General features: G+C 42.0%; 1 protein-coding gene across 3 annotated transcripts in view; it reads right to left on the bottom strand.

The window, feature by feature from the left end:
- Positions 1-15,150, bottom strand: part of CEP162 (centrosomal protein 162) — a 70,356-nt gene extending 55,206 nt beyond the window's left edge. For 2 of the 3 annotated variants that reach the window (XM_084754947.1, XM_084754948.1), the window contains exons 1-9: positions 14,899-15,150; positions 13,557-13,673; positions 10,350-10,464; positions 6,998-7,144; positions 6,550-6,733; positions 4,584-4,651; positions 2,370-2,488; positions 706-736; positions 159-275 (exon numbers count right to left, since the gene is read on the bottom strand). In XM_084754947.1, the coding sequence (XP_084611073.1) occupies positions 159-275; positions 706-736; positions 2,370-2,488; positions 4,584-4,651; positions 6,550-6,733; positions 6,998-7,144; positions 10,350-10,464; positions 13,557-13,613 (838 nt within the window). In that variant the 5' untranslated portion in view covers positions 13,614-13,673; positions 14,899-15,150. The remainder of the gene's footprint in view (positions 1-158; positions 276-705; positions 737-2,369; positions 2,489-4,583; positions 4,652-6,549; positions 6,734-6,997; positions 7,145-10,349; positions 10,465-13,556; positions 13,674-14,898) is intronic. The other variant, XM_084754949.1, reaches the window with a different exon arrangement.
- Positions 15,151-16,313: the final 1,163 nt, after the last annotated feature.

Below are 16,313 nucleotides of genomic sequence, written 5' to 3'. Positions count from 1 at the left end.
CCTCACCTGCAGCTCTCCCCTTGTACTAACAGCTCTTGCTACGAGGCTGACTGTCTCTAATGTCCAGATGGTTATTTCATGTATTTTCCTAGAAATGAAGCCAGTTACTCAGAGAGTACTCTGGAGTTAGAGAAGAGTCGAATTTTCAGATACTTTACCTGCTCCCGCTAATTCACCATCTGTTACTTCTGGGAGGGCCTTTGCTTTAGGGGATGCTTTGTCTTGACCAGCAAGGTCGACGTCCTCAACAGAGTCTAAAGAATCAAGCAGCACAACTGCAGGAATAGAAAAGAAAAACAACTGGACTGTAGAAAACTTTGTGTGACTTTTAGTCCAATAAAAGTAATCACATGCAATGCTTATAAGCAAAAGTTTACATATAAACAGTCTAAGTGTATAATCATGTGTGTGTTTCCACAAACATGACTTTCATGGTATGTACAAGATAATAGTCTAAGATTAAAATGCACGTAAGTGATTCCATGCATCTATACATTTATATAGAAAATAAAAGGCCCAAGAAAAACAGTAAAGGAAATATTTCAAACAGAACAGGATGGGGTCAAGACAGGCATTAAAGACACACAGTTGAGTAAGGATATGGATTTTAATTCCTTAGAGAAATACTTAAAAAGATTTTATTCAAGACTATTTAGATTAGATGAGGTTTTTAAACAGTCTAATTACCTGTCAATTAATACTTACCATTAGCCAGCATGCCAATTTTCTCTTCCTTCTAAAATAAAAGAAAAAAATTATGTCTTTTGAAGGCAAACTTACATAAAGTGACTACAAAATGAACAGAGCTCCGAGAAACAGGAGCTACAAGGAGAAGATCAGGAACCGTGTTTTCTAGGTTCTTTCACCAACGCTTTTCTGAGCCACAGCGTTGTAGAAACTTCTACATGTCTCTTCTAAACCAGGGCAATTACCAAAACTATTTTATGCTTTTAAAAGCTTTGCTTGAAGTACCTAGAGGCTACCAGTTGATCTATTTTGCTCAATGGTCTTTCTTTTCTTTCTTTCTTTCTTTCTTTCTTTCTTTCTTTCTTTCTTTCTTTCTTTCTCTTTTAAATACCAAAGGAACAGAGCTGTTTCACACAGAAGCCTATAATTATAATATTATCAATCAAGTGCTCAAAATATTAATTACAAATATACATCTAATTCTCCATTTCCTCTACAGTTTGAAGGACATAACATTAGACAGGCATGCTATCAAATGCCAAAAATTACCAAATCTTTAAGTAGCATCATCCTTGGTGCCCCTCTTGGCTAGGCAGAATGTAGGGTCCCCTACAGTTTGAACTTCAGTTTTCTTATTATATTGATTCTTACTCAGCTGCAAACTAATGTGGAGTTCAGGGTTCCACATTAGCATGCAGGGCATACTTTCTTGATAAATGCCTTTCATTGACTGACTTTCATAAAACATTGGGACTGCCAAATCTCAAACATAAATAGCTATCATGAGGTCACTCTAATTTTTCTGTTAATTAAAATATCATTTTGCTTTTGTACAAACAGTGAGATATATACATATATATATTTAGATACAAACATGTGTATATATTGAGATGTATATATATCAATATATGTGATGAGTGATATATATGTACTTTCAATGTATATTGAGAGATGTGATATGAGTGATACATATGTGATATGAGTGATTTATAACAATATATCAATATGTATATACACTCAAGAAAATATATTAAATAAATTAAAAGAAAGTATTTATATATAACCTCAAAGTGTTTCTATTTAGAGAATATACAGTTTTATACATGTTTAAAATATCTTATCCTAAGAGTTCTCAAAAATGTCCAGATCATGACCAAAATAATAAATAGGAACAATCTCATTAGCTACTATTATATAGCTTAAATTATAGTATACAGGTAATATTTAATGGTAGTCCTAACACATCTTGGTAAGACCTGGAGATGGCAGAACTAGAGAACAGCAGCCTGGGTGTGAACAGAGCAGTGTGGTCCCTTATCTTCAACACATGAGTTCCAGACACTAACACTGCCAAGCTTACCAGTCTTGAGAAGGGGTATTCGCAGCCTTTCATAAGAACAGGTCTTGCTATGATGTCAGTTCATAGACCAACTGAAAAGTAGCACTAACTTTTAATTGTGTTCTATTTCTAAGCTTACCTTAAGGAAACTATATAGCAAAGACCATCCTATATAAATAGAACACCAACTATCATGGCCACTTAACATATACCGACACCCTGAACCTTGCTAGGCTAATGATGGGCAAGGTCATAAAGATGGCTGTATCTCAAGACTTCATATGGCACGTCAGCCGAGCTGATGAAAGCAGTCACAAAACTGTTGCAGACAACTGGTATGTACCTGTTGGGCAACGTTCACTTTTCCTGACTCAGCCTTTTCTTCAGGATGGGCCTCTTCATCTTTAGTAGTCAAAGGTGCATCAACATCCTCTGCATCTTCAAAATCATCACTGTATGTTTCTGAAGGAAATTATTGTTAGAAAGAGAAGGATCACACTGGCACAGTCAATTTGCAAGAAAGGACTGCTGGCTTACAAAGACGGTGTCTTCAAGTACATCCACTGCATTTTAGCATGAAGGCTAAAGTTGTTTTGTTTTGTTTTTAATGAGTTCGATGTAACATGAAGACTATTTTAGGTCTATTTTATTTTCTGTACTTTGTCATGTCCCTTATATAAATATTGGCCCTATATGACTCCTGTTGTTCCCCGGCCCTGGACAATTCTGGTGTAAAGCCCCCAGATTACAACTCAGTGTCTTTGCAGTGGAAGGAAAAGGTGTCTCCAATCTCATCCGTCTATTCACGGGGGAGGTGGGACAGCAGCTAATAGGCCAACATCTCTGTCATCAATTTTCAAGTTGTTTATTGTTTTTAAGTCCAGAGACTGACTGAGACCAGGGGGTTGAAGTGGAAGAACCCTTTCTCAGAAACAGCTATGGTGTGGGCATACAGCGGCAGCATGTGAACGCAGGGCACCAGTGCCTTAGAGTGTGGCCTGGACCCAGAAAGAAGGCCTAGACTCGCTTCTTTACCCCACCACCTTCAGCTTCAGAATGAAAGTTAGGTAGTATTTAAGGGCGCTTCATTTATAACATGCACAATCGAAGAGCCAAATGCGATGCGGCATAGTAAGGACTGGCAGTATTGCAGCTAGTTTTGCTTAATCTGCATTAAAAGTTAATGAATCCAGACACCATTTTTTCTCCTTCTTCTTTCTCTTTGCAGTGTGGAAATGAACTAGGGTCCTGTGCATGCTGACCAGGTACTCAGGCCCATCTAACTGGGAACATTGCTAATGTGCACTATTTAGAACTATACTTCAATATTTTCATTTACTAGATGAGCAAATTATAGGAAAATGTTACACTGTAACAAGAAACACCAGCCTCCTTCCTCGGAATCTGCCACGAATGGAGTTCGTGTGAGATAAGAAGGCAGTGTCACTGGGTCGGTGTCCAGTCTCACGACTCATGGCCGGCACTGAGCGGGCTAATCTGTAATCAGTAAGCCGTGGGCCAACACACATCTTTATGAGGGTATACTTTACACTCTTTAAAGATTTTCAACAATAGTAACAATGTATGCTGGTATTTTAAGACATGTAGAACAAACCTAAAAATAGGCATATGGAGGAGGGGGGGGACTTTGATGTCTAAGTTCATATAAAGCACAGTATTATTTGAATACACTCTATTATGGTAAAGACAAGTATGATTTGTAGCAATTAAGACAAAAATACAACAAAAGGGTTTAACTAAGGAGCAAAATAAGTGTATAGAATAGAATTCTGTAAGTAAACCAGAAGAATGCAGAACAAAAATAATAAAAGTCAGAAAACAAGCTAGGTGCATAATCCCAGGACTCAAGAAACTGAAGCAGAAGGATTGATGTGAGTTCATGGCAGGCTTGGGCAACATGGCAATATGCTTATGTCACAAAACTAAAAATGAAAAGAATATTCACAACTGTATCAACAAACAGCATTTATAAAGGGTAGATGCTTATCAATTACAGACCAGAGATGAAGACATTAGTGAGAAGAGCAAAGCCTAGCTAGGCCAAACCACTTTAAATAAACACACACACACACACACACACACACACACACACACACACACACACACATCCACCCCACACACACACATCTTCAATACCAGCACTAGGCAAAGCAGGAGGATCCCTGAGTTCAAGGCTAGCCTGGTCTACATAGTGAGTTTAAGGCTAGCCTACTTTAGAGAAAAAGTTCAAGGCCAGGCAACACTATAAAGCAAGACTTTAACTCTAAGGAAGATAAAAAGTACTGCTTCCCGGCACTATATGTTGGAGGTCTTTATTCTGCCTTTGGATCCCTAGTCTTTGCACACAAAACTTCAAGGCCCAGCTTCAACACAGGAGGCAGCCAGTTCTCTCTTAATCGTTTCTTAGCTATCGAGATAATGACACAGGCGCTGTGCACTCTGCTGCTCAGAGCACTTTCCAAGGCATGTTACCTTTTCAGTCCTGTTCCTATCAAGGTCTGTGCTATGAATTGTGTCATCTTTTCAGTGACGTTACCTGGCAGTTCCTCGTGCTCTGATTCATTCTCATGTCCATCTTCAGCTGGTTCTGCATTAGCTGGAGAGCTGGGAAAACATTTAACATGTATTATTATAGGCTAATATATATTGTAGTATATATTTTACATTTTCTAGAATTATGACTTCTGAAGTACCATTGTTCTACCAAATTCTTACCAAAGCTAAAAATTGGGCTGATATAAAATGTTTTGAAAACAAAAAATTCTTAAAGCCTGAAACTAATTTGTATCAGCACAAATAATCAATAGAGAACATGATTTTTCTTGAACAAAAACACATATAATTTTTTATGTGTGAGCATTAGTAGATATACACATCATTCTATGAACGAGGCACCTCTTCTTCACTAGAGATTGGGAATTATGAGCTATGAGGAGAATTAAGTAAAGTTTACAGGAAGGCCAAATCAACAACAGAACTCCAGAAAATAAAAATAGCAATTATATATCAATAAGCAACTTAACTCTTAATGGAAGCTGAATAGAGGCCTGCAGTGGTTTGGATGGTAATAGCCCCCGTAGGTTCACACATTTGAATACTTGTTCCTCGGCTGGACCTGTTTGGGAAGGATCAGGAGGTGTGGCCTTGCTGGAGAAGGTGTGTCACTGGGACAGTGTTTAAAGTCTCAAAAGCCCTGCATTCCCAGTTAGCTCTCTCTGCTTGATGCTTGTGGATCTAGAAGTGAGCTTGTGGGTGTTCCTGCTGCCATGCTTTTGCTCTGTCACCATGGACTCTAATGCCCTGACCTTACTGAGCCCCACTAAACTCCTTTTACAAGTTGTCTTGGTCACAGTGTTGAAACCATCACAGCAAGATGAAAGTAACTAGGACAGGGCTTTAAACTGGGTCCTGGAATAGTTGTGAGAAATAAAGGCCACTGCTTCAGACTGAGTCTTCCTGTTAACTGTCACTAGCCACAACATTGGAAGCACGTAAGCACACCACTATCTCGGAACCCCGCAGTCCATGCCAGCCTGGCTCCTAGCTTTATCTGCTGTCTTAGAAAGCAAGCATCCATCCCGATGGTTGGCTATAGTCATCCACACATTGATTCTCCCAACTCTTCCCATTCTACCTTTGTGTTCTTAAGATCCTAAAAAACATGATTTTCATTTATAAGAAGAAAAACAACTATATGGATAGCTAGACTAAGGGAATTAAAGACCTTAGCTAAGATTGGAGAATGGCAGTGGTCAACTATGCTGGAGAGTGACCATATTGGCCTAGGGGGATTTCTAGATAAAGGAGGTCCAAGCGAGTTACCACACACAGAGGTAAGACACAGACCAAACTGGACTTTGCTTCCTCTTTTAAACATCCAAGTTTATAATAATAATCTGGGTTTTTAATTTTCCTTTGTCCATAGAAAGCCAATGTCTTTCCTGACAAGGACTTGGCAGTTTACTACTATTAGTTTTGATAGTATGTTAGTATGAAATTTCAGGTATCTAAAGGCAGAATGGAGACTCGACTATACATCAAAATACTCCATCCATCCGTAAGAAAAAACCTGACTATAATGAATACAGAACACAGTTCTAAGGATAAAATCTGAGGTGGGGAAATGGCTCAGTTGGTAAGGTGCTTGCCAGATAAGGAAGATGACCTAAGTTCATGTGCCTGGAAACTACAATGCACAGTGCTGTGTGCCTGTAATCCCAGCGATGGGGCGCTGCAGACAGGTGGATCCCAGAAGCTTGCTGGCCAGTCTTTCCAGCTGGCCTGGCAATCTCCAGGTTCACTGAAGACACTGTTTTAGAAAATAAGGCGGACAGTAACTAAAGAAAATGTCTCCTGCCAAACCTTGGCCTCCACACAGAAATAACCAAAATAAAAACAAACCAGGTGAGACTTACTGTTGTCTGCGTTCATCTCTTAGAAGTCATGCACATATGAAAATATAGAAAAGCATAAAAATTAGTTAATATTTTTCTTATATTTACCTATGCAAAGCTTTGAATTGTGTGGAGTCATCAGAATCCAGTTCTTGATTTAATTTCGAATAATCAATAGAAGACGTCAAGCCTTTTTCAAGCCTGGCAAAGAACTGCTCTTTCTCTTCTTGTTCTTCTAATGTGTCCAAGCCTAAACCAAGGGTGCTATGAGGGAGCTCAGAAACCACCAATTCTACAGAGAAAATGAATGATAATATGTTTTGTAAATATGTACAAATTTGATAAAATTAAGTGATGCTCTCATTGACACTGTACAGGAACCTCCCACCCACCAAGTAGATGTAGGTAAGGCTGACTTCATCTCTAAGTTGTAAATCTGATTCTTCGGGAAGATCATATGATCTGTCCATATGATCTGGTGATGGAAGCTATGGAGGAGCTGAGTCCACAGCTATAAAAGTGTCTGAAGTGCAGCAACAGTGACTTCCCGACTCACCATTCACTTCTAAGCTGTCAACACTTAAGATGGAGGTTCCACTGCTCTTAAGGAATTGAACTTTTTCAGCAGACTCCTCTTCTGTGTCCACAATAGGTTGGGAAGGCTTCTTTGTCTTCAAATAGCTTACATTTGTTCCAAGCAGCCCTGGGGATGAGACTTTATAGGTTGGTATTCATATTTATATTCAGGTAGCTGTATTCAGGGAGCTGTTCTGACCATAATAATGCCAACACAAGAATACTGTCTTATTAATTTTATGCATAATGGCTACAAATCTGTCACTTGACATTAAAGAAACAACTAGACCTAGGCTTCACGGAAGAAAATCTGATTATAGTACCCTTCATTTTAAAATTTGCATAAGATTCCTTTACCCAGTTTTGCCGCTTGAAACATATTGTGGAGAGTATGAACCAGCACACAAACTCAAGGTGTGTGTGTGTGGGGGGGACAGGTGGGGGGGGAACAGGTTCAAGGACAAATGCGAGGTATAGCTAAAATCCTTGTTGGTATGGAAATCATTTCAAGAAAACACCAGAACATCTTTGAAATTATCATTTTTCAAAGAATGGGAAAGTCTTACAGCAGGATATATACAATATTATTGGGGGATGTATGATGGTCTCTGACAACATTTTTTTTAAATGTTACACTTTTTCTAAAGCTAAAATTAACTGACCTATTAAAAATGTTTCATTAATTGATTTGTGTCCTATTTAGTTTCAGCTATCGACTTGACACAGATCCTTGTTGGGGTTCAAGAATCAAGTTTGTTTGTTTGTTTGTTTTCCAGTGAGGGTTTGTTGTCTTTACTACTATTTCATCAAGGTCAATAGCTTTTGTGAAGTTCTCAGAAGATTCATTATGCTGTGTCCCTTTACACAGAGCTTCAGGATCCATCGCAGCCAGCCGGGGTCAGCAGAGAGGACGTCAGCAGATCCTTGGCCGTGATGACACTGATAGGATACTCAGCGTTCTCAACTTGTGGGTCGCAAACTCCTTTCACAGGGTCCCCATATAGCTGTCCTGTATATCAGACACTTACATTACAAATTTTTGTGTGTTTGTTTTGGCTTTTCCAGACAGGGTTTCTCTGTGTAGCCTTGGCTGTCCTGGACTCACTTTGTAGACCAGGCTGGCCTCGAACTCACAGTGATCCGCCTGCCTCTGCCTCCCAGAGTGCGGGGATTAAAGGCGTGCGCCACCACGCCTGGCTACATAACGAAGAATCAAGTTCTCTTTTTAATGGCTTCATGTGACTAATGGTCTTACTAGATCAGACTGTAATTTCCACAAGGCTGTGCAGAGGGAGTCGAGATCTATCCACAGATACTGCAGATGACTAAGTGCGAAGCACAGTTGGGGTGCTGCTGTGGCAACTTCTCACTCTGGCTCTTCAGCTGAGCTCAAGAGAAGCGAGGCAGACAAACAGGCTCACCAGAAAAGACACAACAGAAGCTCACAGTAACTAAGTTAGTTACTGACCAGCAAGACAATTAGTTTCACTTGCTAGGCAGAACCTACTAGCCCTATGACAACTGAAAAGAAAAATCAAAAAAGCAACATTCTAACAGAATTTTCTCAGTTTTAATGTTTAATGGTAGCTGCTCAAGACTGGTATGACTGTATCGCTCTCCTCAGGATGGGTTTACAGGTCTCTCAGCAGCTTCTTTGATCTGATGGGGACTCTCATCTTGTGAGTACAATAGTGCCTGTGACACAGAATGCACTAAATGCTTGCTACTGGGTGGAGTACAGTAGAGCTCTCTCGTGTCTAGTGAAGTCTAAAGGGTTTGCGTCCTGCCTCGTTTTCCCTGCTCCTCTTACTAACTGCACCTACTGTGCATTGATCGCCTCTCAAAAACAACCAGTAATGTTAGTTGCTACAGGAAAGTAGGAGCTATTTTATTCAAGGAGCTATTTTTTCCTTTTGGAATATTTGCATATTTCTTCTCTGATTTGGTATCTTCTAGAAAAAAAATGGCTGCCATGCTAATTAAGTCCCAAATCGTTGGCAACAGTTTTCATCGTACCTTATCCTGTAATATCCTTTTTTGAACACTAACGGGAAACATGGTTCTAGTAACTACAGGCGTACTCAGCTTTTCTGTACGGTTTGGAGATTCATGAGAAATCACCTTTGAGTTTTCACTGAGAAATTCCTTTAATGTATTGCAGTATTAAAAACAACAACCGAACAAACAAGTGCAGCAACAGCAAAATACTAAGGAGAGCTGTGAAATCTAAGCTGACGTGAGAAACAAAGCGCTTCCCATCCACACAGAGCTCCCAAATCTAGGAGTGCCACACAGGAGGGCCCCGGTGGGGTTCTACCCTCAACGGAGAAAACGCTTGTGCTGTCTGGGAGCTAGCAGGGTTGCCGTGGGGCTGTGCAGAGACGCCGAGCCTGGCTGGACTAGGAAGACGAAAGGGAGGCTATGACAGCAGGGAAGCACGGGCTCAGAAGTCAGGCACAGAGGTGGGCACCCAGAGGTGTTTCCAGGAGGCAGAGTAACTGAGTGGGGCTGGATCACATGAGGTAGAGAGGAGGGCTGCCATCAGACTGTGTAGAACCGCAACTGTCACTTTAGGGAAACCAGGTTCAGTCTTGTGAGAGGAAAACGAAACGAAAAACAAACAAACTCCACAACACCACCAATAAAAGCCATAGGTAAAATCTTCCTTTAGACAGGAGAGATACAAACGCTATTACCCTGCAATACTGTGCTTAACTTTGACCCACAGGTGCTGTGAACACAGTAGCAGCCATTTTCCTTTACATGCGAAGGAAGTCTATGTCATACACATGTAACTTGTTTCAAGTCACAGACAGCACTACATATGATGCACACCTACTATATATATAAGTACCACTTAAAGTCACAGTGCATTTGTAAAATGTGACTAGGGACATCCTGGAAAAGTATAAACACATGCCAGAGAAGATGAATGTATCCGTTAGAGTTGAGGAAGTAAATTACTGCTTTTCGTGACTTACTAGCAAACTGAGATGCCATATTCTACTTATTTATGTGGTACATGAATATAGTGACAGATTATTTTATTAAGCTACCTAAAATTTATTTATATCATTATACATGATAAATATGTCTTTATCTCCTTAATTTAAATATATATGAATGCTCAATGCAAATTAATGGAAAAGACATTCTCAGTTACATAATGTATAACAAAATAGAATAATGTGAAAATAACTCAAACCTCAGAAATCCATGCCATTATTACTTTTCTTTACAGTTTAATGGTGCAATAACAACTGAGAATTAAAAGTCTCGACTGACCTCTTGTGGTCAAATGATTTAAAACAAAACAAAATAGCAGGCTTTACCATCGTCTTCAAAATCATCTTCAGTTATCCACCAAGGCACTGTATCTGTATTCTTCGTTTCTTTTTTAGGTTGTCTAGGTGTTATGTTTGAATTTTCAAAAGAATCATCTGAAAGCTGAATCAGATACAAACCATTACACTTGAAAACACATTTCAAATTACAAAATCCCAGACACTCCTACAGACGCCTTTCCTTCAGTTCTCTCACAGTTCAGTTGTAACATGAACAACAGTCTAAGAAATAATATATAAGTTCCATTTCCAAGCATAGGTGGCCAAACTTAAGAATTAAGCAGATGTCTTTGAATACTGGCTTCATATCTAGAATTAAACAAGCAATATACCTATACCCTGGTGGTCTGAATGAAAATGGCACCCCTAGGCTCACTGGGAGGGGCACTATTAGGAGGTGTGGCCTTGCTGGAGGAAGTGTGTCGCTGAGGGGTGGGCTTTGAGATTTCAAGTGCTCAACCAGGCCCAGTGTCACTCTCTTCCTGCTGACCCAGATCCAGGTGGCAAACTCTCAGCTCCTCCAGCACCATGTCTACCTGTGTGACGCCATGCTTCCTACCAAGATGACAATTGAACAAACCTCTGAACCTGTAAGCCAGCCCCAAATGAGTGTGTGTGTGTGTGTGTGTGTGTGTGTGTGTGTGTGTGTAAGAGTTGCAGTAGTCACAGTGTCTCTTCACAGCAACAGAAACCCTAAGACAGTACAATAACAAAATAAGAAAATATCATCAATATACTTGTTTAAAGAAGGAAGTAAAGGATAAATCCTATATTCTGGACATTTTCTAGGGCCTAAGAACAAATGGCAATTGAGCAAACTTATTACAATAACTTGAGAACACAGAGTTCTAGCGCCTCAGCGGGTGAAGGAGTAGTGGCCACAGAAATAAACAGCTTGCCCCATATATTAATAGACATGCATGTATCAGTCTCTCCAGTTTCCTTCCGTTCTCTCACAGTTCAGTAATTACGTGAACAACAGTCTAAGAAATAATGTATACTTTAAAAAAACCCTACAATTCTGAACCCCTTTTCTAACCCCAACAGCCCCGCCCTTCCAGCCAATAAGGCAGCCCCCCTCTTCTGAGATAAGAGAACTAAAGGCCACCCTTCTCCTTATCCCGCCTCCACACTCCCATTCTGCAAGAACTCCTCCCTGCTTCAAAAGACAACATTCCCCCCTCTACTCTCAACGAGAAGCCACAGAGGGGCCCCTCTGCCTCGCCATTTCTTAGCTCTTTACCTACCCCAACTCTCCAGCTGCGCTTCCTTAGCCTTCTGCCCCATCCCCTCCCTGCTCGGCACCATGGCTCCAGCACCCAGCTCTCTAAATGCCTGCCACAAAGAAAATATGATCGGTCCTGCACTGACCACACCGTGGAAACAGACACCTCACGGAATGCTCTAACTGGGAACGGATTGAATAGCGTCCTTCCACGGTTCCTCTTCAGTTCTGCGGCCTCACACACAGCTAGCGAACAGTTAGGTGCTCCTGAGCCCACTTCCCCAACACGGGATCTCTTGTTACCTATGTTCACCGTCCTTTTCTGTTCTTACTGTATACCCCCTCGCACACGCCCTGGAAGCACTCTTGTTCATCACATGCCTTCTCTGCGTCAGGATCTGCGCCTGGTTTATCTCATTCTTTAAACAACCTTGAAGAGACTATGGATGAAAAGCTGGAACCGGAAGGGGAAACGACTGCCCCGGTTGCAACTACTAAAGAGTGATACCAAGTGGGACCCAAACTGACCCACGACACTGTGAGGACTGTCTGCTTTCCCTACTGCATGCAGCCATCCATTGGGATGATAGTGGGGTGACCATCTAAAGCTCCCAGACGACACATTTCCTCCTGACAAACAGACGGCAACAACTTGATGGGGTTTCAACGTTTAAAGCGCTCAAAAAGAATTCATTGTCTTTTGGGTAGGAAAAGGGGAAAGGTAGGACAAAACAAAACAAAACACTTTATTTAAATCTGTATTTCTGGTATCTATATTAATTTCCAGTTGGTCTTTAATCATTACTACAACACTGAAATCTCCCAGTTTCTTGGCTTCCACACAGCAGTAGAACCACTGACCGCTCGGAGCTACGGCAAAAGTAAAAAAGTCACGGGCCCAGCATCCACCCATCCGATACACTGTAGCTGTTCTGACTTTCAAACTCCTGTACGCTTCTTTGCAGGTTAGTATCATCAGATGAAAACAAAAGCCTGGCCCTCAGCAATCAGTATTAAGAAAGATAATGAAAATCATAGCCTTCATAAATGAATGCACTGTTGGCGGGAATAGGAAAGCATATGACCAGACAATTTCACTTCTAGGCAGATATCCAGAAGAGACTAACACGAGCCCACAGTCACACCTGCAGTTATTCAGAGCGGCAATATTCATGGCTGACCAAAAGCAGAAGGACCCCAAGGTGTCTGTCAACTGAAAACTTAATAAGATGCAGTATATGCACAGGACGGCAATCCATTCTCTGAAAGGAAATGATGCCAAGACACGCTGTAACATGGATAAGCCCTGAGGACACTGCGCTAAGTCAGAGAAGAAGCCAGACCTCAAGGACCACACATACTATACGGTTCCGTTTCTATGAATATCTGTAGCAGCCAAGCAGCAACTAGTGACTGCCTGAGGCCTGGGGAGGACAAGGCGTTGAGAAGAACAGTTAAAGGATTAGAGGTTTCTTTTTAGGAACGACGCATGCATTCTGCAACTGACTACGCTGACGGTTATGTAATTCTAAACCAGTTGTCATATACTTTAAATGGGTGAGTTGTATGGTTTGTGAATTATAAGTGATAAAAAGGCTAGTCTTAAAAACATTGGGTCGAACCACTCTCCTAAAACCAGATACTGAATTGTATCTTTGAGCAAAATGTCTGTACCACAAACATTGTTTTCTCCCTCTCCTGGAGGTGGGTGGTTGGTGTGTGTGTGTGTGTGTGTGTGTGTGTGTATGTGTGTTTGTGTTTTTTGCTGGGCTACATAGGGTGAGATGACCGCATTGAGCTGCCAGGTGCCAGCGTTTGAAATAAGAACGAGTTAAGGGCTGCTAGGCATCTTCTGTAGGTGGGTGTAGAGGGAGGTGCTGATGAGGCGGTTTATGGTTTTCAGATGAAAGCATCTAAGGACGGGGCTTATGAGACAACTTTGTAAGAAAGCTCTAGAGGTTTGCACTCACCTCCTTCATGAACTGTTCAAATTCTTCCTCAAGCTCGTCTTTGGAATAGTAGGCCATAGTTGGTAATTTCCACGTCTCAAGGAAAGTATCCTAGAAGCACTTACAGCATTGGAAACACTGAATGACAAAAACAGAAGGGAAAAGAAAACACCTGAAGAAAACATCATTGTTGAAACAACGCTACTTTACACTTCAGAAATCCCATTAAGACAGTATAAGACTACAGTTAGGTTATGCTAGTGGGGTCCTAATTCATTGAAGCGAACTGACTTGGGAAAGCAGCTTGTTTAGTTTTTTTTCCCCTCAAGATCCATAGTTACATTTCATGCAATTGTTAAGAGGTAGGCTCCAGGGTATTTTCTAACACCTCTCAGAAATGTGTCTCCTAGTATCTCTCAGATACCAGGTCTTCACACACACACACACACACACACACACACACACACACACAACGGCAGGAAGTGGAGACTTTTTGGTTTGGGGGGGTGGGGTAAAGCACAGTACAGTTTGTGCTGCTTGCTTGACTTATTTTCAAATTAATTGTTTTGCAAAATAGTCTTTCTACAAGCTAGGGTGTTTCCTGACATAAAGGGAAAGCTGGGGTGTTTCCTGACATAAAGGGAGCTTATAAGACTCAGAATAGAGTAAAGAATTTGAGAGTGCACACCTGAAATCCCTACAACGAAGGGGACACAAGGCTCTCTAGTCGGAAGCCAGCCAGGGCTCCAGCCTGAGCTCCAGGTCAGTCTGAGCTACATAGTACTACCCCGTCTTAAAACACACCAAGCAAACGTAAAAAGCCCTTCAAAGTTAATAATTTGCACTACGAATTATGTTTCTTTCCATGCAAAGGCAGGCTAACAGAAACAATACCCTGAACACCGTGAGCGAAATCTACTCGCAGCTCAGAGCTCAACTCCTCTGTGAGCTCATCTTCAGCTCAGCCCCAACTTTCGGTTTTAACTCCCTAGGGGCAGCACAAATGCTGGTTTCCTTTTCTAAGGGACGGCAGCAGGAGGATTAGGGTGCATAGTGTGCCCTCCAACCTGCAGGGCAACACCTAAAGTCTTTATTTGCAAGAGGTCCACGTGTCAGGATAAGGAGATGGACAAACAGCTTGGACTGAGGGGAACACCACGAAAGGGCGGGCCCTCAGGCCAGGTTGTCTAGTGTCCAGGTTGCAGGAAGCGCAGGTTTGGGGAATGGCGCTAAGCAAAGACGCATCCCACTTGGAGTCCTGGCAGAAGAGCGGAGTGACCCGCAAATCAAAGTTCGGAGACCGGGCCTGAGGTACAACCTGGAAACATAGACGTGGTCGCAGAGACGACAGCACTTCACCTACCTGCTCCGGGGAGCCCGCGCTTTCCTGCAAAGTCCCAGCTGTTGTCAGGGCAACAGACCTCCACCGGCGGGCTCCGGGGTGTCACGTGACTCTGCATGCCACGTGACCTGCGAAACAGCCAGAAGAGCTGTCAGACTTCTGGTGACTTTGCAAATAAAGACTGGAACCACCAAGGCTCCGCAGGGTACGGCGGCCGGTAAGGGACGTGGGTCCGGCAGCAGCGCGCGCACTCCGCTTTCCCTTCCCGCCGTGAAAACCTGAGCTCAGCTAGCCGGACGCGGAGATAAAGACGCAAGCGCACAATCTGGAGCCAGCGCAGGCCTTCCTGGGAGTTGTAGTTTAACTCCTTGGTGCTGATCCTTCCCTAACGGACTGCTCCTTTTTGCAGCCGTTCACGCCGTTTTCATTTGAACGCTGCTTTCCAGGTTGAAAGTTTTGAAAAACGATTTACGAGGTTGGTTTTCCTTCACTTATTAAGCCACGTGTGAGTGTTGTGATAGAAACACAAACCTGCTAGAAATAATTCTAGTGTCAGAAGAGAGGAGACGTCTGCCACCTAGTGGACAAGCATTTGACAATACACAACACCAAGATTCTCAGTGAGACAGCTGCACCAGCTCAGCAGCTCTGGCTTTTCTGATATCCTACTTTTCTTTCTTTTTCTTTCTTTCTTTCTTTCTTTCTTTCTTTCTTTCTTTCTTTCTTTCTTTCTTTTCTTTTCTTTTCTTTCTTTCCTTCCTTTCTTCTTTCTTTCCTTCCTTTCTTCTTTCTTTCCTTTTTTTATTTTTATTTTTTGTGCATTTATTTATGTAGTGTATGTATGCCAGAGCATGTGGGGTGGGAGTCAGAGGACAATTTATGCCACCTCCACGTCCTCTTTCTCCACGTGAGTCCTCCTCTCCAAAACACGTCAAATCCATCCTTACACATTATCCCCTCCCCCGACATTTATTTTGGCATAGTTTGCTACAACAGCCTGTGAGCATGTGGTGAAGTTCAGCCAAGGCTGTGCAACTTTGCATGTTTGACCCTTTGCCATCTCATCTCAACTTATTATTGGTTTTATATTTTTAACAGATTATTATTAGTATTATTATGTTGGTCTTTTGAGACAGGGTTTCTCTGGGCAACCCAGCCCTTGCAGTTTCTGCGGCCTCAAACTCAGAGAGATCCATCTGCCTCTGCTTCCCAAGTGCTGGGATTAAAGGTGGACACCACTGCTGCCCAGTTTATTTATTAGTTTTTGAGGCAGGGTCCCTCTTACTGCAGGCTGACCCCGAACCAAAGGAACTTCCATCCTCCTCCTGCCTCTACCTCCTAGAGCTGTGTTTATGGTGCTCAGCACTTGGGCTCCTGGGGTTCATGCAGGCTAGGCAAACGCTCTCCACATTCTTGAGATTATGACTTGCCCACAC

The sequence above is a fragment of the Acomys minous genome (genome assembly GCF_964271855.1).
Source record: "Acomys minous genome assembly, chromosome: 13".
NCBI classification, from domain to species: Eukaryota; Metazoa; Chordata; class Mammalia; order Rodentia; family Muridae; genus Acomys; species Acomys minous.
Note: the sequence above shows the minus strand (reverse complement) of the source record. Positions and strands in the feature narration are given on the sequence as shown.